The sequence below is a fragment of the Squalius cephalus genome, assembly GCF_949319135.1.
Source record: "Squalius cephalus genome assembly, chromosome: 17".
Taxonomy (NCBI): Eukaryota; Metazoa; Chordata; class Actinopteri; order Cypriniformes; family Leuciscidae; genus Squalius; species Squalius cephalus.
This window is the reverse complement of record NC_137138.1, coordinates 31073234-31099386: the sequence shown is the minus strand read 5'-3', so window position 1 is coordinate 31099386 and position 26153 is coordinate 31073234. Positions and strand designations below refer to the sequence as shown.

Sequence of the window (26153 nt, the reverse complement as noted above, 5' to 3'; positions counted from 1 at the left end):
GTTTAAGTTTACTTAAAACATCACTGACTGCGTTTACGTGAATACTCACCAAGACTGGCATTTTGACATTATTTTGTGTGTATTTGACTAAGTGCAATAAGCAGCGAAAAAGAACTGTATTTTGTACTGTCTTTGGCTTTATGTGCTGCACTTCGGGTGTGAGCAAAAAATCTGCGGGAATGAGTAAAATTCAAGCCCTGCAACACCAACAATCTTCATCCGGATCAAATGAAACTAGTGAGTGAGAGGAGGCGGGTTTGTGTGTCGACTCGCTGTCCAAGAGATGAGAGAGAGAGTGTAGCTGGTATCATGGAAAATGAGTATAGCATTTCGGATAATACTCTTTATTTTTAACAACACTACATTGCACTTAGTTTATTATTTCAGATGCCTTTTGAAAAGACTACAATTGAAAAATGTATATTTACATTTTTACACACCAAAGTGGCTAGTAGGAGTGACTGCGTTACACGCCACTGCTGAAATCCATGGCGGGTGTTAATGTCAAGCTCTGATTGCTTGTAATAGTTAGGCAAATTGCACAGTTTTCTTTGCACACATCCTTTTGAAATCACCTCAGATGGCCACCTTTGTGTGAAGCTTATCTTAATCAAAGTCTTTTTGTAAGGACAAGGCCCATCTATATTTCTTTTGTAATACTCTTATTTCTCGCTCCTCCCTTGCCCCCAAACCACTCAGCGATACCATCAGCAATTTTCTTGCTGCTCCTTAGTGAGAACATTTGATTTTGTAGTTCTTTTATGTGTTTGGTTCCCATAGGAACCCGGTTGCCATGGGATGAACAATGGCTCATTGAGTCCCTGTCGGACTCCACCATCTATATGGCCTTCTACACTGTGGCACATCTCCTCCAGGGAGGGGTTCTCAACGGACAAGGACCCTCCCCACTGGGAATCAGGTATTATTTGCTCTTCCAGAAATGGCTTGAAATAAAAAAAAAATAAAAAAGACCATTCCATGCAACAGATTTACATAATACATGTTTTTTTAGGCTGAACATCACTTAAGCAAGGGAGAATGAGGAAAGGTAGTTGATGGGGGAAAAATGAATGAATGAGGCATTTATATAGTGCTTTCATATGTACTACTGTACACCCAAAGCGCTTTACAGTCATATCAGGGAATCTCTCCTCAACCACCAGTGTGATGAAAATGGAAAAGATTTTAGACTGATCATTTGGATTTTGGAGTCTAGTTTTATTTTATATGTAAATCATTCCAATATTCCCATTTATTCAGCTTCCGCCTTGACAATTTCCCACTAGCTTGGTTTAGGACCACTTAGGCCCCGTCCACACTACTGCGTTTTAGTTTAGAAACGGAGAATTAAAATGAATACGATCTCCGTCCACACCAGCGTTTTAGCTGCGTATTAGAATTGATCTCCATCCACATTAAAACGACTGAAAACGCGGATCACGTGACCATTCACCAACACTGGGCATGTGCGTGCCGGTGTAAACCTAGAGACTTTCAAACATAGACTGTAAAAAAAAATGCTTTCAAACATCAAAATGTCATTTATTAATATGTATTTGTGTCAAAATGACATATAAACATCTTTTCCTATTCTATTTTGCCTGGAAACGCTTCCAACACGCTTGCGTGTCGCATAAAAAATAGGCATCTATTCTATTTCTAGCATGCACGCGTTTACCGCGCGAGTCGAGCCTGAGACGCGGCAGTTTCTTACTGTAAGAAACTGTTCCAGCGGGTGAGTTTACTGGTACTGAATATTACCTGTGTATACTCCATGACTGATGACACCCAATCATAGAGCCGAGCGTGAGCCTCTGCGTCATCGTTTCTAAAGTCCTCCGTTTTGACCCGTCCACACTAAAATGCCCTCCGGAGATTCAAAACGAAAAACGGGTTGGCAGCGTTTCTAAACTTCTCCGTTTTGGGTCTCCGTTTTTGCCGTTTTAGTGTGGACGGGGGGTGCAAACGTAGCAAAATGTCTCAGTTTTTAAACGAAAACACAGTAGTGTGGACACGGGGCCTTAGTAAAATTAAGATTAAAATAGAGTGCTGCAGGAATGATGTATTTGTCTTGGACAAAACTCAGAGTTTGCATTTTAGCACTTCTAGTTTGTCCTGAAGTCAATGGATTTTTTGAGTGGGTTTTTGGTTAAATGTCTGAAAGAAGGTCTATGGTAAACACAAAACTCAAGATATTTTCACGTTTTATTCTACGGCATAAAGCACACCATTTTTGTTTTGTTTTTACTTAAAAAATTGAAATACGATTGCTAATGTGGCTAAATGGGACATTGAACGTCTTCACGCTGTACATGTAAACTCACCTACTCACTAGTGCGCTTTCACAGCCTCATTGTGTTTATAGTCGTGCTCTCGGAACTATTCTAACTCAAACCTTCAGGGAAAATGTTTTGTAAATAAAGACTGAAAGAGTTGTCGAAGCGTAATGGTGGTGATGTTGAAGTCATGTGACCGTGGTGTAGTTCGTTTATAGCAGGGCCTAAAACTAACTTTATTTTACTTTCAGTCAAGAGCAGTGAGAGACTTTGTCTTTTGATGTTTGATTAACATTAAAAACACAGACAGCAGGGATATTAGGCTGCTGTCACTAAGGGTGTGTTCACACTTGTAATTCGGTTCGCTTGGTTCACAAACAAAAAAAATTAGTCCTGGTCCACTTAGTGTTTATTACCATTTTGACACCGAACCTAAAGGTATAGGGATACATTCAAAACCTGATTGGTTGGCTTTTATTACGTTATAGTTCGTGACGGAATTTAGCGAACATCCAATACAATACTGCGTGATTTTACAGAGCTTGCGCAGCGCTGAGGTGCAGCTCAAAGGACCAAGCCACGTGACCTACTCAACATCACAAGGAGGATGTGTTTGTTAGTGCCACCGAATGGATGGCGCGGCACGAACTAATCTCACCGGCACACCCACTGTCCAATTAAAACATTTCAGCATGAACCACATGATTTAATTCATCACTGCTCTGCAGTAGTTCAGGGTTTTTTCCCTGCACATAAGATAATGCAGATCAGTATGAAGTTATTAGTTATAGTATAGCTAACATGCCCAACTCCTAGTATTTTGACCTCCTTGACCTAGTTATTGGATGCAGCACTGGCCTGTCAACTGTCCGGAGCATCGTTCACGTTTGTTCATGTTCTCACAACATTGCATTGTTAGAATTCATAAAAATATTACCGGCCAACTGGCAATTGACACCGTTTATTATACTCACCAACAAGATTTGTACTCTCATTTGGCGCTTGGTGAGTTAATTTGTGAAGATTGTCAAAATGTTCACAGAGCTTATTTTCTGCAATAATCCAAAAGCCAATGGAAAATTCCTATTGGGTTTTTGTCGAGGGAACCAGGGTGATGCCAACTTTCCTAGGGTTGGACTACAGAAATACACCATCACTGCAGTGCTCTCTAAAGTAAAATAATGAATCAAGCAGTAATAAAATGTAAAACATGATATTAAATTGAGTACAATTTAAAATTTTACAATTAAAAGGAAAACTTTACTTAAATTTGTATTATTTAACTTATTTAGCATAAAACAGGCTCACTGTGAATCAAATTGAGAACAAAAACGACATGGAAAATGTTGTCTGAATGTCCTGCCACACATGTTCGTTGTTACTTGAGTAAAAATAGTAATGATACAAAAGAACATATTTCTTCCCCCAGACCCGAGCAGATGACGAGAGAGGTGTGGGATTACATCTTCTTCAAAACAACACCTTTCCCAAAGACGGACATCCCGAAGGAGCACCTGCTGAAGCTCAGGAGGGAGTTTGAGTTCTGGTACCCTGTAGACGTGAGAGTATCAGGGAAGGACCTGGTGCCAAACCACCTCTCCTATTACCTCTACAATCATGTAGCCATGTGGCCCAAAGACAGGTACAGTGCCGTTTACAGACCCTATAAACAGTATGTAAAGAAAAAGTAATGTGAAGTATATTTTTCTTGTGTATCTTAACTTCCCCTATGTTTTGCAGTGCAAATTGTTACATTTTTCACATTAAACAGACATGAGAGAAAGTAATATGTATGTGTGTGTATATATACTGGATGGATGGATGAATGGATGGATATCTAGATGGATAGATGGATAGTTCAGCTGCTAAATTTCAGTTGTTTAATTTCACTTTGTCACTCTTAATTGAGTTTTGCACTTGCAAATGTATTATTATTATAATTTTTTTTAATAGTGCAAAATGGCCACAAGCAGTGCGTGCCAACGGTCATCTTTTGCTAAACTCTGAAAAGGTGAGTTGAATTTTCTCTGTTTTCTTGTCAGGAATCATTTGTGGCTTCACGACATGCACTGACTTTGCTCTAACTTTAGATACCATAGAATGGAATTTGTTTCAGTAAAATTGTGAGGGCCACATATCTGGGAATATCCTTACAAACATAGTCTAATCTCCTTACTAAGTCCATCAAATCACCCAGATAATGTCTTAATTAAAATGAAAATTAAAAAGATTATAATATATATAAATATATTCAGTTAGTTTCCAAAGCGACATGCCTAAGTTTTTCATCTTATTAATGTTTGTGTTTTACATTTGTCAGCTTTATTTCAATTAATGAAAATGATTGTGAGTAGATTTATTGAACAATAACAACACTGCTTGAGAAGTTCCCCTGTATTTATGAACACACATGTTGTGGTTGGTCCTTTTCAGCGATCTAATTAGCTCTGTTTATATCCACCAGATGTCCAAATCCACTGGCAACTTTCTCACTTTGAGTCAAGCCATTGCCAAATTCTCAGCAGATGGTGAGTCTTTCATAAATACCGGATCACTGGAAGGCCAAACACTTTACATTCGGTCATATAGATTCAATCCTTATGCATGTAAGGGTTTATGCAGGTCTGCATATGTCATTGATAAGTGTATTTGTCTTCAATGCTCTTTTAAGTGACTTATAATGGAGATATAAGATTGTGAATGCCATATACCTAAATTAAATCCATCCCTCTCTGTCTCTGTCTGTCTGTGTCTTAGGTATGCGTTTGGCTCTGGCTGATGCAGGGGACACGGTGGAGGACGCTAACTTCGTTGAGGCCATGGCCGATGCTGGGATTTTGCGCCTCTTTACGTGGGTGGAATGGGTGAAAGAGATGATCGCCAATCAGAACAACCTGAGGACCGGACCAGCGGACACGTTTAATGACAGAGTGTTTATTAGGTAACACTGGTGTTATAAAAAATCTATTCACACTAGAACAAAACAAAAAAAGACATTCACTATATTACTACAACGAGTGAATTGTATGTACCAGAGTATATTGTGGCATAATAATAATAATAATGTACTGTTGAAGTAATTGATAAGTAAAGATAAAAAAATGGTGATGGTTACACTATACTGTTCAAAGGTTTGGGGTCAGTAAGATTTTTTTTTTTTTTTCTGAAAGATATTAATATTTTTATTCAGCAAGGGCACATTAAATTAATCAAAAGTGACGAAGACATCTATAATTTTATAGATTTCTATTTCAAATACATGCTGTTCTTTTGAACTTTTTATTAAGCAAAGAATCCTGAAAAAAATGTATCAGGGTTTCCTCAAAAATATGATTATAAAATCAGAAGTGTTTCTTGAGCAGCAAATCATCATATCAGAATGATTTCTGAAGGATCATGTGACGCTGAAGACTGGAGAAATGATGCTGAAAATTCAGTTTTGATCACAGGGAATACATTACATTTTGAAAGATATTCTGATAGAAAACAGTGCTTTTAAATTGTAATAACATTTCACAATTTTACTGTTTTTACTGTATTATTGATTAAATTAATGTAGTCATGGTGAGTATAGGAAACTTCTTTCAAAAACTTTGAAAAGTTTTGCAGACCCCGAACTTTTGACATTCATTTATTAATTCATTCATTCAGACTTTTTGACAGCCATAGAGGCTCAATTTAAATCTGAAATGTGTTTGTTAAAATTGAATCCTACATGATCTGTGTCTGTCTGCAGTGAAATGAATTCCAGCATCATTAAAACAGATCAGCACTATGAGAGAATGATGTACAAGGAGGCATTGAAGAGCGGCTTTTTTGAGTTCCAGGTAACATATACAAAATCACATCAACATCCGTTGGCTAAATACATTTTGTGAATGTGGGGTGGAGACATATAGAGCAATCACATCAGCAGTAGTAATATTAATTAAAAAGAACAATAAAACATTACAACATGTTATATTTGATATTTGTCGGGGAACTTTCAGTGTAAACTAGCAGTGAGACTATGTAATAAACATGTTCTTGATCCTTTGAAGGCTGCCAAGGATAAATACAGGGAGCTGGCCATCGAGGGCATGCACAGGGATCTCGTGTTCCAGTTCATCGAGAACCAAACGCTCCTGCTGGCTCCCATCTGCCCCCACCTGTGTGAACACACCTGGTCTCTGCTGGGGAAGGTGAGACCCCGTCTCTGAAGGATTGCTCGTTTACTCTTAAATCATGATCACATCAACAATAATAACGTGAAATAGTTGCTATCCTAATATGTTTATTCATGTGATGACAAAGCTGAATTTTCAGCATCATTACTCCAGTCTTCAGTGTCACATGATGCTTCAGAAATCATTCTAATATGCTGATCAATGTTGAAAACAAATCATATGTTTGTAGAAATGGTGATGGATTTTATTATTCAGGATTCTTTGATGAATAGGAAATTCAAAAGAACAGAATTATTTTAAATAGTAACCTTTTGTAACAATACTTTATTTACTGTCACTTTTGATCAGGTAAATGCATCCTTGTTGAATAAAAGGAATTTTTTTTTTTTTATTCTTACTTAACCCAAACTTTTGCATGGTAAGTCCACAGTTCCACAAAAATATTAAGTGGCAAAAACTATTTTAAACATTGATAATAATAAGAAATGTTTCTTGAGCACCAAATAAACACATTAGAATTTCTGAAGGATCATGAAATTCAGTTTTGCCAACACAGGAAATAATTTGCATTTAAAATTGTTTTTTTAAATAGAAAACAGTGCTTTTTTTAAATTGCAAATATATTTCACAACTGTAATGTTTTGCTGTATTTTTAATCAAATAGCCTTGGTGAATCTTCTTTCAAAAACATTTACAACATCCAGCAATTATAATCATACAACAGTGTCATACTTTTGACATCACTGTGAATTGACATTCATTTTAGTAAGAAAAATATTCTTTAACTAGTTTTAATTACCATTAATTTATAGGTAATTTTTTGAAGACTTTTCCAAAATAAAAAATGCTTTTTAAACTCTTTTATTTTATTTTTAGTTATTTTATTTCTATTTGGTAAAAGCTTAATTTGGTCTAAAATTGCAGCTTTGTTATATGCATTCTGTCATTTATTATTATTATTATTATTATTGTTTTTACTTCGATTTGTCTATTTAATTTTGCCTTTTAAATTGTATTTAACAGCTATAGGAGATTGTATCTCTACAAACAACTGATAATAACAGTCTTATTTACATTTATCTGGTTTAAATTAAAGTTTGTGCAATTCCAGTAGAAACAGGAACAAAATGCATCTTTAACTCTCACTTTTTCTCTCCTTATAGAGCAGTTCTTTAATGAAGGCTTGCTGGCCTACAGCTGGTCCAGTGGACGAGATCTTGATTCGATCCTCACAGTATCTAATGGACACTGCTCATGACCTCCGCCTTCGCCTGAAAGCTTACACACAGCCAGCCAAGGGCAAGGTATGGATTTCATATCATTGATCACCACTATACAATACATTTATATATTTTTTATTTTTTCCACTGTGTTTTGTCTTATTTTGTCAACAACATTTAACAAGAAGTTAAGTGTCGTCTTATGTTTTATTAAGATCTCCTGGGTCATTCAGAGTGAAATGTTCATAACAACAGGGTAAAACTTACCCCTACAATGTTAAAGCGTTGCATATTACAGTGAAACTTGGGTTTCCTGAAAGTTGTAACACACCAAGCCAACATCAGAGAACTATCACCAATGAAATCCAACTTTTGGTGCCAACTTGTGTTTAAACACCTCAAAGACTACAGCCAACAGCCTTTAACTAGCATGTACGTTCTTGCGAGGAAATAACTCTCCAAACCAGTAGGTGGCAGTAGTCTGTATTTGTCATTCAAAACTAGTACTGCGGATATACAAACTGAAAACAAAGCAGCGTTTTTCTACCATATTGAATATGAATCACACTGTTCAGTTTGTCTTCACTTTCGTCATTCCAAGGCGGCCATGTTGTTACTAAAATATTTGAATGCTCAGATATGTAGAATTAGAAGAGCCTGTGTGGCCTCTCTATCTGTGTGTGCCATCTTGACTTTTGTCACTTTTATTTTACTTACAATTACATTTAATCATTTAGCAGATGCTTTTATCCAAAGCGACTTACAAATGAGGAGAACAATAGAAACAATCAGACCAACATAAGGGCAACAGTATAGTGTGCTCAGTTAGTCAGTTTTTCTCAGAAAAACAAAAACAAATAGAATAGATAAGGCTAGTATTAATTGGTCAGATGCTGATGAAAAAGATGTGTCTTTAGACATTTTTTTAAATGTCCGTAAGAGTGATTTTGTGCCTCTTTGGGATGGCACCACGAGGCGTCGTTCACTTACAGAACGCAAGCTTCTGGAGGGTGCATGAGTCTAAACTAGCGAGTTTAGGATTATTGGTGCAGAGCCAGAGGTTGTCTTGTAGGCAAATATCAGTGCCTTGAATTTGATGCGAGCGGCTATTGGCAGCCAGTGCAAACTGATGAAGAGAGGTGTGACGTGGGCTGTCTTCGGCTCGTTAAAGACCACCCTCGCTGCTACATTCTGGATCAGTTGCAAAGGCTTGACATTACATGCCGGAAGGCCCGCTAAGAGAGCATTAATATAGTCCAGTCTGGAGAGAACAAGAGCTTTGACAAGGAGTTGTGTAGCATGCTCTGATAGGAAGGGTCTAATCTTCCTAATATTGTAGTAGTTGTAGTAATATGGTCTGTGAAGCTTAAATGATCATCAATCACATCTCCAAGATTCCTGGCTGTCCTGGATGGAGTTATGGTTGATGAACCTAGCTGTATAGAGAAGTTGTGATGAAGTGTTGGGTTGGCTGAGACCACAAGCAGTTCTGTCTTACCAAGTTTGATTTGAAGGTGATTGTCCTTCATCCAGCTAGAAATTTCTGTCAGACAGGCTGAAATGCCAACAGGTACCGTTGGATCATCTGGTTGGAATGAGAAGTTGAGTTGAGTGTCATCAGCATAGCAGTGATAGGAAAAGCCATGTTTCTAAATGACAGATCCTAGTGATGACATGTAGATGAAGAAGATACATGGTCCAAGCATAGAGCCCTGAGGCACCCCGTATCAAGAAGTTGTGACTTAGAGACCTCACCCTAGTGCTGGGCGATATGGAGCAAAAAATATATCTCGATATATTTTGCTATATCTCGATATACGATATATATCTCGATATCTTTACAGGAAAAATAACCCCCCAAAAACTACTGCAAAAACAAATATGCCAAATACTACAAAGTCTTTTTTTTAATTGAAGTGCAAATAGGTAGGCAGTTCATGTATGAAAAAAATGTTTCTGCGACATTTAAAAAAAAAAAAAAAAATCCCTGTATACAAAAATAATAATTTAACTGTAAAATAAAGTAAGAAATAATACATATTGCACTATTTTTAATAAACCTGTATATAAATATCATTACTAATTTTGGCAAATAAATTTAAAAAATGCCATATATCCCCCAAAAACTGCACAACTGTAGAGTAAAACATTAATTTAAAAAAGTTATAAAAATGCGTCTAAAAACTGACATGATTGTTACAAAATCACACTGTCTTAGGCCTCTGGAGAACTCAGAACAACTGCTAGCATAAAGTTTAAGGTAAAAATAACTGCCATTAAATTACAGTATCTTACTACTATGCAATTAGATAAACTGCTCATTCATTACATCACTTTACCTCTGTCTTTATCCTCTTCTCTTCTTTTTGGCACTGTATCTATAGCAGAATAGGTAGGCTAATGCTAATTTATAATGTGTCATGTAAATTCGGCCATCCGTCACAATCAGGAAACTTTCACCGTGTCTAGACCTGGCGCGAGCTGCCAGGCCCGTTTCTACAGGGGAGCATGTTAAGTGTGAGTGTGTTAAGCGCCCTCAAACAAAAGCAATGCGGCGAGAGGCGACGCTACACAAAAAATTACCAACAACAACTGATCGCGCGCGCGCGCTGTTTCGGACGCACTTCAAGCACTCGCTGGGCGGGGAAAGATTGATGTGACTTGGTTGAATGAGACAACACGCGAGGGGAGGGGGAACAAAAGCAAGCAGGCGGAGGACGGCAACGGCGAGCACAGCACATAGAAGGCAAACAAGCAAAGTGGCGAAATCAGAATTAAATATAAACAATATATCGATATATACGATATGTCAAAATCCATATCGAGTTTAAAAAATATCTCGATATATCGTAAATATCGAGATATCGCCCACCCCTACCTCACCCCTTCAAGACACCCTGAAGGACCTACCTGAGAGGTAAGATTTGGACCACTGGAGTGCAGTTCCTGAGGGTTCCCATCTTCATGAGGGTTGACAGGAGGATCTGGTAGTTGACTGTGTCATAAGAAGCGGACAGGTCCAGCAGGATGAGTACTGAGGATTTGGAAGCTGCTCTTGCCAGTATCAGAGCTTCAATAACCGAGAGCAGGGCAGTCTCAGTTGAGTGGCCACTTTTGAAACCAGATTGGTTGTTTTCCAGGAGGTTGTTCTGTACAAGCACTGTGGTTAAACACAACTCGCTCAAGTGTCTTTGCAATGAACGGAAGAAGGGATATTGGTCTGTAATTTTCTAAAAGTACTTAGAGTGGGTTTCTTAAGCATTGGGGTTACCCAAGCTTGCTTAAATGCTGTGGGAAAGGTACCAGTGTGAAGAGAAGTGTTAATAATGTGAGTAAGTGCAGGTATAACTGAAAAAGAAATGTCCTGAAGGAGGTGAGTGGAGAAAGGATCAAGTGGACAGGAAGTGGGATGATTTGAAAGGATACATTTGGAAATGTCTGTCTCCGAGAGTGGAGAGAGGGAGGAGAGAGAGTGTGTATTTGTTATGATGTCAGTTTGTGGTGTGGAGAATTGGCCGCTGATGGTTGTTGTTTTGTTTATGAAGATTGTTGCAATGTCGTCAGCTGTAAGGGTAGATGAAGGAGGGGTGAAGGAGGACAAAGAAGAGAAGGTTTTGAAAAGTGTGCGAGAGTCAGAACAATTGCTAATTTTGTTGTGGTAGAATGTCATTTTAGCAGTGGAGACATTTGCAGAGAAGGAAGAGAGGAGAGACTGATATAAACTAAGGATTTGTGCCACTTCCTCTCTGTAGCCCTGAGTTTAGAGCGATGTTCACGGAGAACATCAGACAGCCAGGGGGCAGAGGGTGTAGTGTGGGCAGGCCTGGTTGAAAGGGGGCAAAAGTTGTCTAAAGATGTTAGAGTGGAGCAAAGAGTGCTGTTAGTGTCCAGTGCTGAAAACTGAACGGGTGGAGGAAGTGAGGATGAAACCATAGAGGATTGGCGAGAGGGAGTGTGTGAGCATAGGTTACGCGGAAAGGTGACCTGCGGAGGAGTGCATGTTGTGTCAGGAGTCAGTTTGAGGTTAAAAGTGACGAGGAAATGGTCTGTGGTGTGCAATGGAGTAACTAAAGTGTTGTCCGTGCAGCAGTAGCGTGTGTAGACAAGGTCCAATTGGTTACCTGAATTGTGAGTAGCCGTAGTAGACACTCGCTTGAGGTCAAATGAGGCCAGTAGGGTGTTGAAGTCAGGAGTCTTGGGTTTTTCAAGTTGGATGTTGAAGTCACCGAGTAGTCCCAGAGGAGTACCGTCCTCAGGGAAGTTTGAGAGTAACACATCCAACTCCTCCAAGAAGTTACCCAGTTGACCTGGGGGACGATAATCAACTACAAAGTGGATTTTCATTGGGTGAGTAATAGTAATTGCATGTGATTCAACTGTTTCCAGTTAGAGATGGTAAAGGATCAAATTTCCATTCATTTGAGATAAGCAGACCAGTACCTCCACCCCTCCCAGTTGGGCAAGGGGTGTGGGAAAAAGTTAAATTAACTGAGAGGACTGAATGAGTGGCATTGTCCTCAGCTTTGATCCAGGTCTCAGTTAGGGCCATGAGGTTGAGACTTGAATGAGTAGCTATAGATTAAATAAAGTCTGCTTTGTTTACAGCAAACTGGCAGTTCCAGAGACCAATTGGAATAGAGAGTAAGTACTAGAGAACATGGGGATAGTACGCAGATTGATTAGGATTGCACTGCCTCCAATGTACAGAGTGCGATTTACTTGTGTTAGTAGTAATAGTAAAGATTTGAAAGCACATAGTGAATACAGTTCACTAAAACAGATGAGAACAAGCTGTACAAAAAGGAAAGAAAGGGGGAAAAAGCAATTCTCAAGTGCCTTGTTGGTGTCTTTGCTCGGTGGAGTTGCGCAGGTTGAAGTCGCTGGTCATTACACTCTTTTGTTTTCACACGATTAGGGGTTCACACAAGGGCTCCTGTGGTGCACTAACCAATTAACTTCTCGCTAATTGGTTTGCTAAGCCGAACAGCCAATCAGTGATCTCTAACCAACAGCTCTGACCCCAAATCAACATGATCAGGGAACCAAAAAAAACCGTCGACTGTGTCCAATTAGTGGCAACGGTCTTGGCAGACAGTCACTCAACAACAGCTCAACATTGACTGACTGTTGGCTGTGTGTTACAGCGTCTAGGGTCCTTCTGAAATTCAGGAATTGTACCCCCTAGTGGATAAAATGGACTAAATTTTCTTTGATCTGTTTATTTTAAAATCATATTTCTGCTGTTATGACTCTTTTAATAGTGCTTAAGTCACAGCATACCAACCATTGCCATACTTGCTTTTGTAATTGCTGCTTGCAGCTATATTTATAGTAATTATGATAATGATAGACAATTTGAACAGCTCTAAATTTTTATCGTTATGTTTAAAACTCGCCAAACTTTGCACTAATGAACTCGCATCCAGTGAGACTGGATGTGTAGTTGCATAGCAACTAGTGGTTAACTGTAATATTCAAAACCTCAACCCTGCTACACGACATAAGACAACAGTAATTTCTTTATGAAGATTTTCAGTGAAGTGTTTTACGAGAGGTTCCTGTTGGGTTAGAATTAGTAGCATCCTTGTAAAATCCTCGTAACATTAAGCCGTTAGACAGAGATCCTGCACCGAAACAGAATTGACCTCAAGAATGAGTCAAGTCGACAGCTGTCATGTAGAGTGAGTTCAGCGCTGTCCCAGACCTCCCCTGACAGAAGAGTAGTGCATTATCCCTCGCTTTTATCATGGGACGTTTCCCTACAGTCTGTTTCTACCTATGCCGGCCCTTACGTAAGCATTATGAGTCAAGGCTCTGAGGAAAGAGGCTTTTCTCAGTCCTGTTGTTGAGACCATGTGGTAATGGATGTCGCTTTGGATAAGGAGTTGTTGTGCTGATGTGTTTTAGACTGTGAAGGAAACTATACTGTTACATGTAATGGCAAAAAAAAAAAAAAAAAACTTCCCTAGATTTACTCCATTCCAGTCAATATTCTTTATGTGGGTATATGGTCACACTTTAGATTAGGGTCCAATTCTCATTATTAACTAACTATAACTATGAATTTTGCCTCAAACTCCTATTTAATGCTTATTAATAGTTAGTAAGGTTGTTAAGTTTAGGTATTGGGTAAGACTTAAGGGATGTAGAATATGGTCATGCTGAATAAGGCATTACTATGTGCTTTACACAGTAAGTACTAACAGCCAATATCCTAGTAATATGCATGTTAATAAGTAGCTAGTTAATAGTGAGTTAAGTGTTACCATATACATTATTGATGTTGTTATTAATATATCACAATCAATTTACATAATGATTGTAGAACATGTTTAGTGTTCAGAATTCTTGACATTAAAGCTAATAAAACTTAATCTTATTGTACTTTCTTGTGTAATTGGCTTTAAACTTTGTTATCTTCAGTTTGTTTAAGTTTTTCCTTTGTCAACCACAGAAGGGGGACAGCAAACCACCAGCTAAGCCCACGCACTGCACCATCTATGTAGCGAAGACCTACCCACCCTGGCAGCACAGCGCCCTCTCTCTGCTGGGCAAACATTACAAGGTACAAACACCCTAACCACAGCTCAGTGCATTGCTATATCAGTATATCACTCATATATCAAAGTGTGCCAAATGAGACAATCTTCACATATTTAATAGGGCTGGGTATTGACACAGAATTCAAATTGATTTGATTCCAGTTGACTAGCTCTTGACTAGTTTAGATACTGATTCAATATCAGTTCGGATAAATATCAGATATAGTACAGTGCCAATTTTCCTTAAGGAAAACAATCTTTTAATCTCTATAAACTTTACATGGAAACCTGTTAGTTGGTACATTACTGTAATATTAAAGGTAACAACAGAGTCCAAATTCAATTGCTATTTATTTTTAAATAGAATAAATCAACATGTTTTATATAAATAAATATTTATATCAGTAATATAATTTTATTTCTACTCCAATGCTTTATAAACATTTAAACTGACCGATTTATTGAAACACACAATAGATGAGACATCACAAACCGGTTTATTAAGAATATAATAATTATGTAATATAATGCATTTATTTATCGAAATCCTCTCTTCAGTTGTTGTTTTTCTAGCTGACTGAGTTAATAGACATTAAATGGCTTTTCTGAGGTAAATGTGGCATTACGTGACAGTTTACAATCGGTTTTATTCATGTCTTTCTGCGTTTTGAGACGCTGATTGAGCGATTACATGAGACATGATCCATTTCAGTAAGTTGTTCTGGTTCTTTCAACATCCCTTCTGATGTTCATTCATGTTTATTTCATACTGTAACTAGTAGTAAAGAGGAAGATATAATCGGTTTACGCTCATCATACCTCATTAAAGAGCATAATTTATTGTTTTACTTTTATTAAATTGACAGAATTTTAAAGTTCAGATTTGTTTCTTTTCAAAAGTAACCAAGCACAAAGTGTTTTGGGATTATTGGATGGAAGGCGCGCTACAAATTTTTTTTAGTCAAGTTTTGTTTACGCATCAACAGAAAACAGCATAAACTAAAAGATCGATTCTTGGGATTTAAGAGTCGATGAATAAGCTTTTCAAATTGATCAATTGATATTGTCAAGACCGCTCTAATATTTAAAATGGTTAAACACTCATTTCAAAATTTCTTGAACTAATAGAGTTGAAAAAATATGGATCAATCTGTTTTTTGTCTTTTTACAAAAGGACAAGGTGGTGAATATTAGGTGTTGCATATGTAATTATTATGCTGTATTGGGATATGCAGCTATTTGATCACTTCTCCTGTACTATTTTAAATGCTGTTGAATTTAGAGGGTTAAATCTTGACCTGAGCGGTGAATCTAATGGTTATTCTTTCCCATTGTCATTTCCAGAGCAACAGTGGAGTTCTACCCGACAATAAGGTCATCGCCACAGAGCTGGGTGCCATGCCGGAGCTGAAGAAGTACATGAAGAGAGTGATGCCCTTTGTAGCCATGATAAAGGTAGAAGAGAAGTTTGGTACTTGAATACGATCTTGAAAAAACAGGGTTTTAGATTATTATTGGAATACCGTATCCCACAATGCAATGTATTCAATTAGACCTTCTATTTAAGTAACAAATGAATTAGTAAAAGAGGCAATATCATTTAACATTTTTTTTCTGCAGAACTTGTAAGATTAGTATGTTGTTTTTAATTCAGCCATACACTTTACACACTTAATAATACATGTATTAAGCCGTATGCTAGTATCTTGTTTCAACATTACTTTTTTTGTGTGTGAGACAAGTGAAATAAGCAATACATTAAGATATCAATTATATTGTTTAATTTTCTTAATGTTAATGAACTCAATAATTACTATAATACCTTTTTTAAAACAAATGAATGTTTATTCAGCAAGGATGCAATAAATTGATGAAAAAATTACAGTAAAGACATTTTTAATGTTGCTAAGACTTCTATTTCAAATAAATGCTGTTCTTTTGCTGTTCTTGTGTGTGTCTTAATTAGGCAAACTATTAAACCTTTTTTTGCTGCTGAACACATGCTAGTTGAATTACTTAGTATAATACATTTCCATAATATTATAGAATCAAATATTATGGATGTCTTAATGTCATAAAAATGCATTAAAATGGGTCCTGTTTCTGTTTTTCTGTGTTTTTCCAGGACAGCCTAGAGAAAATGGGGCCCAGGGTTCTTGATCTAGAGCTGGAGTTTGATGAGCGCACCGTCCTACTGGAGAATATCGTTTATTTGACTAATTCTCTCGAGGTAATAGCGCACAACTACTTAAAAAGCCAACTAAATGTGCAGTTTCTACAAAACCAAAGGATAGAAATCAAGAAAGACCCTCACTTTCGAACATAAAATCGATATTAACTTAATGGTTGGCTTAATTAATGTCCCTGGACTTGTATGTCTCATCAGTGCACAATACAACTCAAACAACTTTTCATTTCTGCTGATGTAATCAAGGCAGTGTGGGCGGGGCAAATTATATTAACCAATCATCAGTCCAGAAAGTTCCTGCTGAATAAAAACAAGCCCCACCTTACAGAATTTCTCTTTGAATATTGTATTTTACCCTAAAAATACATAGCAAAGGGGTTTTTTGTTTTTGTTTTTTAACAACCAACCAAACCGCAGTGTTGAATGCAGTGAGCCCTATTATTAGTTGACTTTAGGTCTGATCTCATTGTTAGTTTTTTCTCTCTCCCTCTCCGTCTCCTCCATCAGTTGGATCAGATAGACGTTGTATTCGCCTCTGAAGCAGATGACAAAGTAAAGGAGGACTGTTGCCCTGGGAAACCGTTCTGTGTCTTCAGATCTGAGGTGATGATGAGAGCCACTGAGGCCCTGTCAAAGCTGCAACACAGAAGCTGCAACACAACCTCCATCTATTGTCTCTCTCTCTCTTTCTCTCTCTCTCTGTATCTCTCTCTCTCTCTCTTTATTTTTTAATGGTTGATCTGGCCTGTGCTTCATGCAGCTAGAGACAGGCTAATTTTAGAAGCACGCTCTGCATGGGTAATGCTTCTTACATTCAGCTCACTGTGGTGTAGTGTAGTGTACAGCAATGAGTTGTGGCTTTGAGTTGTTTTCTGAAATGCAGTGCTGACACATTTTATACAGCATTTGATATGCAGTGTTCCCACAATCATGGAAAAACATTTAAAATTTTAATATTTCTCACACACACACACACATATATACATACATACATACATACATATACATAAACGTAAGGGGTAATGCAGGTGGTTCTCTCAAAATAACCCTGACGCGAAGCGGAGCATTTCACCACATAAATAATTATGGGGATAAGATATATTGATTTCAGATTAAACTGTTTTAAATTCGTACCTGTTTGTATCTCATAATCCAACAGTGTACAAAACAAAAGTCACAAAATAGCAGCAGCTGCGTTTGTATGAAACGAGAGAGCGAGTCCACGATACTGGGTGGCATAATTAAATAACTACACAAAATATTGATTCGACTGAGTTTTAACACTGTATTAGCTCACCAAACACAAAACTTCCACAAAGAAAAAACGTTCCTAGCGCTGCTGACTTCAGTAACCCGGATGAGCCTGCGCCGTTATCCACTTTGAGCGGTTGTTATCTGGGAATAACATACCACTGGATGGTGCTATTGACCAATCAGAATCAAGTATTCCACAGAGCCGTGTAATAAATATATATACTGTAGTTAAGTACCTTTAGAAATAAATATTTTATTTGATTCAAGTTCTACACGGTTGAAGAACTGAGAGAAACTTTTCTACAGATAAAAGCCAATTGGGAAAACCTATGAGATGCATACATGAGGAAAAATCGCCTATCGTGCAGGTGTGAATTAGCTGAAGGCAATCAATCGTTTCGCGTTCAGTGTGAAAGCTCCATTCGTCTGTGATTCGCTTAGCTTGATCGCGTCGTGCTCAGTGTGAAAGGGCCTTTTGTCAGTGAGTCGGTGTATGACATCAAAGCCATGAGCAGAAAAGACTTATGTCAGTAACAAACATTAATATATATATATATATATATATATATAGGAAATTGTGATGCACTTTATTAATTCAGGATTCTATCTAATAATCATAGACAACTGAGAATACATTGGTCAAAAGGTTTGGGGAATCCTGTATATGAGGCAGAAAGTGTCATATAAACGTGATCTGTATAATGTCGCATCCTTCAGCTGTGACCTGTGTGTCTCCTGTAGCCTGGAGTGTCAGTCTCACTGCTGAACCCTCAGCCAGCCAACGGCCTGTTCTCCACCAAGATCGACATCCGACAGGGAGACAGCAAAGACAGCATCATCCGCAGACTGTCCCGAGTCAACAGAGCCATCAAGGGTAATTTATTTTAGCATAGGTTTTCATGAAACTATTAAGATATTCAATACAACAAGCAACATTTTAAAGTATCCAAATACTGTGAGGCCACGTTATTCTACGGTGAACCTGATTTCACCATGTACAAAATGTTCCCGGATCGACATCTTTGTTGATCCTGGAACAACATTACAATCAACCAGATTTGAGGGACAAGTCTAAGTTAATGTCTAAAGTTTAGGCTTCTAAAATCAGTGTTATTCACCTATCATTTCCCTCTGATTTTAGGGATAAGTTATGGGTAGGATTAGGTTTAGGGGTTAGGACTAAATCCTTGAACAGGAATGTAGTCAAGTCTTGGCAAAATCATGCTACATTGCTGGTCATGTTGCCTTTTTTTTTTTTTAACAACTCTGTTGTAAAATTGCAGATTTATCCAAAGTGAAGCTGATGCGTTTTGAGGACCCTCTGCTCGGACCGCGGAGAATCCCAGTTTTGGGGAAGGAAGAGGAGGGTAAATTGCCCATCTCAAACAGTTCAGTCTTCCACATCAGCCTGCAAGAAAACAAAGTTCATATGAGCGATAACGGCCTGAAAATGGACATTGGAGACACTTTAATCTACCTGGTCTAGTGACATTTGAAACTGTTATATTTTCATCTGACATGCATCTATAAACCATATTGTTCACAATGAATCAGCATTTGGGAACTGTTCTGTTTAATGATCTGCTGTGTCTGTATAACACACACTATTGATTCATATTTGTTATCTAGCTTTTTATTCAGTAAAAGACCAAGAGGATCTGAACAATCAATTCACACTTATTCTGACCATATTTTGAGGTCCCTGCAAATGACATTTGAAGGTATTATTGTACTTTTATAATGTTTATTTCTGTCTCTTTTCATTTGTAATTTTCACATCCGTCCTGTATTTTAAATTGTTTGCATATGTCAGCCGCAGAAGTCTAGTATAGGGTGTTTGAAAAGACGCATTCAGGACAATAAGTTGTGAACGAACTGTCTTTTCACTGTAAAACCTCAAGAAAGCACAGTTTTCTCTTCCTTTTCTCCCCGGTAAATTATATGTATTCATTGAAAACTTAATAATAATAAAAAGGATGCTAATAAAATTTACATTTGTCTCCTTGAATGTCTCTGAATACAGATGCTTCCTCAAGCATGTCTTCAAGTGGAGTGTCTGTTATTCACCATTACATTTTAATGGTTTATATAGGGAGAAATAAATACTACTTGTTTTGTCATTGAGTTTAAAATAAGCTCTTTGGTTTTTTTTTAAATCCTTTATGCACTTTTTGATAAAATGAAATGTTTCTTTGCTCCACCCTTTTATGCTGTGACATTTCTTCCTTTAAAAATAATGGTTTGATCTTTCTGGGAACATTAGTGGTAGTGACATCATCATCATTTTTAATTACATTTACATTTCTACTAGCCCCATCGAGCTCAATACATACCATTACTCTGTGTATCATTACAACTTTGATATGGAAGGAAAATCACAGCAATCCTTTTTAGTGGTCGACCGATATATCGCCAAGGCCGATATAGAGCTGGTAAGTCCCGCCCATCCGTAAAACCCCAAGTGGACCTCTAGGTTGAAAAATCGTCAATGCAAGTGAATGGGAGAAAATAATTATTTTCTGATCCCGTTTGAATTGTGCCATGAATGTGAACATATGTTGTCTGTGAATTTTTTATATAATTTTTCATGTAACGAGTTTGACAGTATATGGTAGGATTCTTAGGCTAGCAGTTGTGGAAAAGACATAACGAGAAAGACTACATGTCGCCTATGTGACATCACCCCATAAAGTTGACTTACCCGTGGTTTTCGCCAACCTCAGCGATTTAGTCCTCTCCCTGAAAGAAGGTGGTGAAGTGCACCAAAGACACAGCCATGTTTAGCGGGATCCGTGAGCTAGTGTCCGTGTGCGAGTGGTGGTGACGTTTCAAACGCGTCGAAAGCAGCGAAGAGTTGTAGTCCACAAAGTGCTCTCACACAAAGTCTAACCGTATCAAACTTCTACCCGCTAAATTGTAGCATTCTTTACACGAAAAATTATCTAAAAAATTCAAAGACAACATATGTTCACATTCATGGCACAATTCAAACGGGACCAGAAAATAATTATTTTCTCCCATTCACTTGCATTGACGATTTTTCAACCTAGAGGTCCAGTGGGGTTAGCGGAAGGGGCGGGACTTACCAGCTCTATATCGCCAAGGCCGATATATCGGCCGATATTTGGCACTTTTAAAATATCGGCATCGGCCGATAAGTTTTTCTGATTGGTCGATGTGTTGGAAGCGGGACTTTTATTTTGACGGGCGGCGCTGAGAACACCAGCGCCTGAGAAGAGAACAGCAGCGCCTGATCACACAGCGCTCACTCACATTCTCCGTCTTCATTAGTTTACGATCTCTGTCAGTCATATCTAATACTTAGACAGAACTGGTAAACAAAGAAAGTAAATGGTATGCGAAAAAGTAAAATTGCTTTTATATTATTTGTTACAGAAAAAGCAAACAAGCAGGCTAAAATACGTTCTCATTTACTGTCAACATTCTGCAAATGCGCATCTACATCATTTAAACAAATCTTTGAATATCTAATAAACATTTAATTTCACAAACCTTGCAGATTTAATGGAATCCAGCTGTGATCTTGAGAAGTGTGCATTTGTAGCCTGCATAAACGTGTTACTGCGAGTGACGGTCGGTCCGTGTGAAGTGAGTGAATGCTAAGATCAGCTTCACAGGAGACGCGATCGAAAAACTTTAAATCCTTCATTTTAAAATATGCTGTGCTATATCCAGTTGCCCACTGTGTCATATTCATATCGTTTTCACTGTGTGCTGTATGTAATATTAGCGTTACCTTGTCTTTATTTGAAAAATATGATTAAAAATATGATTACCAGTGCGCACAATATTACCAGATTACCAGGAGTGCAATGTTACAGTGTTTACTTCCTTTTTATTCACATATTCATATATTTTTAAACAATTACTTTATTTGTGAAAAATACTGTAATAGGATTGCAGATTCAAGAAGTTGCCATCTAAAGTATAAGCATGTTTATTTTAAAGATTTGTTTTCTAATTTATTTAAAATTTATAAAATATTGATTAAAATAAATATAAAGTATATAATAAAAATATTGGCTTTATATCGGGCATCGGCCATCCTGCTCTCTAAGATATCTGCATCGGCATCGGCCATCAAAAAACCAATATAGGTCGACCACTAATCCTTTTTATGTTTTGGAGTGGAGAGCACTACTGTTCAAAACTACTGGTCAAAGACATAGGGGGAAAAAAATACAGCTTTAAAAAAAAATTCTGTACATGTGTCCTGTTAAATTTGATATTTTTCTGAGCAAAAAATAATGACTATCATACTTTTTTTTTTAGCGTGATTTACAGAAGACACCCACTAAAATGTAATTCAGTGTAAGAATATTTATGTCTCAGAAAATCTTATCAGGCATATCTAAAACAATAATCATTTGGTGACATTAAAATACTCTATTTTAGGATCACAGTGCAGCCCTCAAATACTAATTAATTATTTTTTTAATATATATTTATACTTCGCTAATATCCTTTAAACCAGCGGTCCCCAACCTTTTTTGCGCCACGGACCGGTTTAATATCAGACAATATTTTCACGGACCGGCCTTTAAGGTGTGGCGGATAAATACAACAAAATAAAATGATACGACCAGCATAAAAACTGGGGTATTTTTAAAAAATATTAAAAATAAACGTGAATCGTCCTCGTAACATCGCGCCTAAAGACAACTGAGAAAGCCTGAACACAAACAAAATGCCCCCCAAAAGAAAAAAAATCTCCATGTTTTCGGTGCTGATGCGTTCATGTAAGGGTGGCGCTGCCAATAAAGCACCTAAAAGCTGTCACAACGAACCGGCAAAGTTAATGATTATGAATATGTAAAAAATAGCAGGAGACATTTTAATTGTTTACTAATAAAACAGTTTTTTTTTATGTCAGTGTCGGCTGGAAAGGTGAAGTTGACGATGCTGACTCGCGATCTTCGCAATAGTGAATGCGCCAGAGAGAAATGTAGATTTCATACGGATTACATAAGGAGAGAGCAGTCAGTTTTCTTTCGTTTTGAATTGTTCTGTTTAAAAGTAGACATTTCAAGCTTTCTATATATGTCTCAGGTCTGTGAGGCAAGTAGGCTACCTTATACACTGAGTTTCGGTTAATTTATGAGACCAGCTCCAGTTCACGCGCCGGCGCCTCCGTGTCCTGATTATCTATTTTCTAATATATTTACTTCTTATTTATTAAATCCAGACAATTGGTTGATGAAACATTGATTAAAATTAAGATACAATTAATACAAAACGAAATTAAATTTAAAGACAGGCTTTGTGCTTTCTGTTTGAGGTCTCTGTGAAAGTTTTAAAGCAGTCTTTTAGTGATGCTTTCAGAGCGCTCACGTCCGTAAAGGAGAACTGTCCCGTCCGTAACATTTTTTTTTTTTTTTTTGTGTGAAATAAATTTCTAAATAAATGCGATTTATAGTCCAGTGCGACTTAGGCTATATATGTATTTTCTTCTTCATGGCGCATTTTTTGACTGAGAGAGACTTATAGTCCGGAAAATACGGTAAGTTGTTTATTCTTTCAGTGCGGCCCGGTACCAAATGTCCCACGGACTGGTACCGGTCAGCGGCCCAGGGGTTGGGGACCCCTGCTTTAAACCACTAGGTTTTACCCAAGCACAAGTCCTGAAAAGTAAAAGCCAAAGCGACTTGATCGCCCCCCGGTGGTTGGTCCCAGTAAATGCCGCCCTCCCCATGAAGTCTAATGGGATGTGATGGAAACAAACAATCAAATTACACTTCAAATACATTTTTTCCAAAGATGTTTTCTCTCATTTAGGTAGTTTTTATCATGCTGATTTAAGTTTAAGTGTTCATTTTTTAAAATAAGTTTGATCTTAGTTTGTTATTTGATTCTATAAAAACGGGAATGTGACATCATGTTTGACAGCTTCTCTAAACAAAATAGTCACCGAGGCACCAACAGACTTTTTGGGGGGATTTTCGGGAGGAGATTGGAGCTTCAACTTTAATTTCTATAACTAATTTTATAACTGTTTATTTCACACAGTAAACTATGTACTAACCATTTCTGCGAGAGTGAGGGTGGGACATTGATATCGCAGCTCCACTTCCCGCTCACTACTGCGCAGAAGCAGGTCCCAAATCTGCGAAAGATGTCAGCGCCACATTAGGACTTTGGTGGCTTCACTTTTCACCAATGGAAATGGCTTCACTTTTCACCAATTTCACCAAAGTGAAGGGGCGTCGTCCATCTTTTTTTCCAGTCTATGGTTTTACCGAGCGGCAACCTTCCAGTCGCTCATGTGAAGCCAACATGGAAGTGAATTAAACTGCAATTCATCAACTGGCCGCTAGAGACAGGCTCCAAAAGGGAGTCAGTTCCATATATCTCCCCATGTTATAGTGCCCAACTTTACAGCAAAAAATATGTTTACAGCCTGGAACAAAAATTGGGTTTGGTCTATATAGCTAATTTTGCCCTTCATGGCAATTCTGAGGAGGGTGAATCTTTTTATAACTCATCCGTTTAAATTATATTAAGCCTTAATGTTCTGCATAATTAAAGGAACACGCCGACTTTTTGGGACTTTAACTTATTCACCGTATCCCCCAGAGTTAGATAAGTCCATACATACCCTTCTCATCTCCGTGCGTGCCGTAACTCTGTCTGACGCACCCACCGCTAGCCTAGCCTAGCTTAGCACAAAGACTGGAGGTAAACAGCTCCAGCTAGCATACTGCTCCCAATAAGTGACAAAATAATGTAAACATTTTCCTATTTACATGTTGTGATTTGTATAGTCACAGCGTGTACAAATAACAAGGTCACATGAGACACAGCCATCTTCTAACCGTATACTGGGAACTATATTCTCAGAAGGTGAAGCACTGCTACTTCTGCGGAGTGATTTGGTCGCAGCACCTGAGAAGCCCCATGGTGAGGAGCAGAGAGTTCACTCAGAGTTGGAGTGATAGAGTCAGCAATAAACCAATTTATTTACAAACAAAGCAAACAATTATTTAACAATCTAAAGAAAACCGACGTCAAGGGAAAAATCACGCTCATGTGGTTACTATCTCAACATAGTAATCTCTTTGGGGCACTAAACAATCACTAAACAATCTCTTTGGGGCACTAAAAATAAATATAGGAAAGAAAAGATTTAGGAGAAAAATATGTACAAATAAGAATACATGGGAGAGAAGTGAGAGAGACCTCACTTGAAGTCACCCAGGTCTTTATACTGACACCAATTAGAAGTTGATTAGGGATTTAATGCACCTGTTGCCCAACTAAGGTCTGCACTGTGTAGCAGAGCCAGCAGGGAGAAAACAGGCAGGCGTAACAGCAACAATTATGTTGTTTTTTTTTTGCACAAAGCACTCATGTCACTTCATAAAATTGAGGTTAAACCACTGGAGTCACATGGATTACTTCAGTGTTGTCTTTACTACCTTTCTGATAGTAAATATGAAGGCTTCCATATTTCTTTAAAAAGATCTTCATTTGTGTTCCACAGATGAACGAAAGACTTACAGGTTTGGAACGACATGAGGGTGAGTACGGTAATTAGACAGAATTTACTTTTTTTTTTGGGTGACCCTAAAAATGACCCATCAGCAAGCAGAATCACTGAAGGAAAGAAGAAATGGATCACTATGAGCCACAGAGCAGTCTAATTTATCAAAGCTAATTTTATAGTGTTGCTTTTACTTACAGTTATGGCGATGATGGCCAGATAGCAGGAAGGGTTTTCAATGCAATTTGTCCATGATCATCTAAAGCAGGGGTCGGCAAGTAAGTTTGGCATCGGGCCCAAAAAAAAAAGTCACCACTACATGGTAATTGATGAAAAATGTAACTAGAATTGCCTGTGACAGACTGTTACAGTGTCTTTTGTAACTGGTAGTGGTAGCTGTTACTCTGTCTTAAAGCCTGTAGTAGGACAGTCATTAACAAAAAGCCACATTTGTGTGGCGGTGTCCAGGTTTTACACTGGATAAATTAATAAAGCAGTAGTGACACATAACCTGGCAAGTATCTTCATTCACCAACTTGCAACACAGACCGCCTTGCTAAAACACACATATGTGGGAGATGCGGAATGGATAAAAATAACTCAAAAAATAAAAGAGGACGTGAATAAGCCACTCAATGGCATGTTTGAGTCATGCTCTTAACAAACTATGTTTTATTTCCTCTTTCCATATTGTGAATAATAAATGTGTATAATTTTAATTTGCTTGTTACACAATGGAGCCTAACTTATTGTAATAATTATTTGACGTATAGTTTTACAGTATTCCTTGGCATCCTCACGTATTAAATTTTTTAAATTGGAAGGAAAGTTACACTATTACGACATGTGCAGAGTGATGTTAACAATTAAGCTAGTTGGTGAGAGAAAATGGTTCTATCAAAAAGAGTCTGAAGACGAAAGTTGACAGCGAAAATAGGGCATACAAAGAAGATGAAAAACAACTATGCGTTCATCCTACCTAGTTTTGTGAATGCAAAGCTGGTGT

General features: G+C 37.7%; 1 protein-coding gene across 1 annotated transcript in view; it reads left to right on the top strand.

Moving 5' to 3' along the window:
- lars1b (leucyl-tRNA synthetase 1b) overlaps positions 1 to 19652 on the top strand; it is a 33961-nt gene extending 14309 nt beyond the window's left edge. The window contains exons 19-32 of the mRNA XM_079846991.1: positions 781 to 919; positions 3706 to 3918; positions 4230 to 4287; positions 4741 to 4804; positions 5034 to 5217; positions 6013 to 6103; positions 6317 to 6457; positions 7606 to 7746; positions 14117 to 14227; positions 15549 to 15659; positions 16330 to 16434; positions 16900 to 16995; positions 18388 to 18520; positions 18930 to 19652. Of these exons, the coding sequence (XP_079703117.1) occupies positions 781 to 919; positions 3706 to 3918; positions 4230 to 4287; positions 4741 to 4804; positions 5034 to 5217; positions 6013 to 6103; positions 6317 to 6457; positions 7606 to 7746; positions 14117 to 14227; positions 15549 to 15659; positions 16330 to 16434; positions 16900 to 16995; positions 18388 to 18520; positions 18930 to 19132 (1790 nt within the window). The 3' untranslated portion in view covers positions 19133 to 19652. The remainder of the gene's footprint in view (positions 1 to 780; positions 920 to 3705; positions 3919 to 4229; positions 4288 to 4740; positions 4805 to 5033; positions 5218 to 6012; positions 6104 to 6316; positions 6458 to 7605; positions 7747 to 14116; positions 14228 to 15548; positions 15660 to 16329; positions 16435 to 16899; positions 16996 to 18387; positions 18521 to 18929) is intronic.
- The last annotated feature ends 6501 nt before the right edge of the window (positions 19653 to 26153 follow it).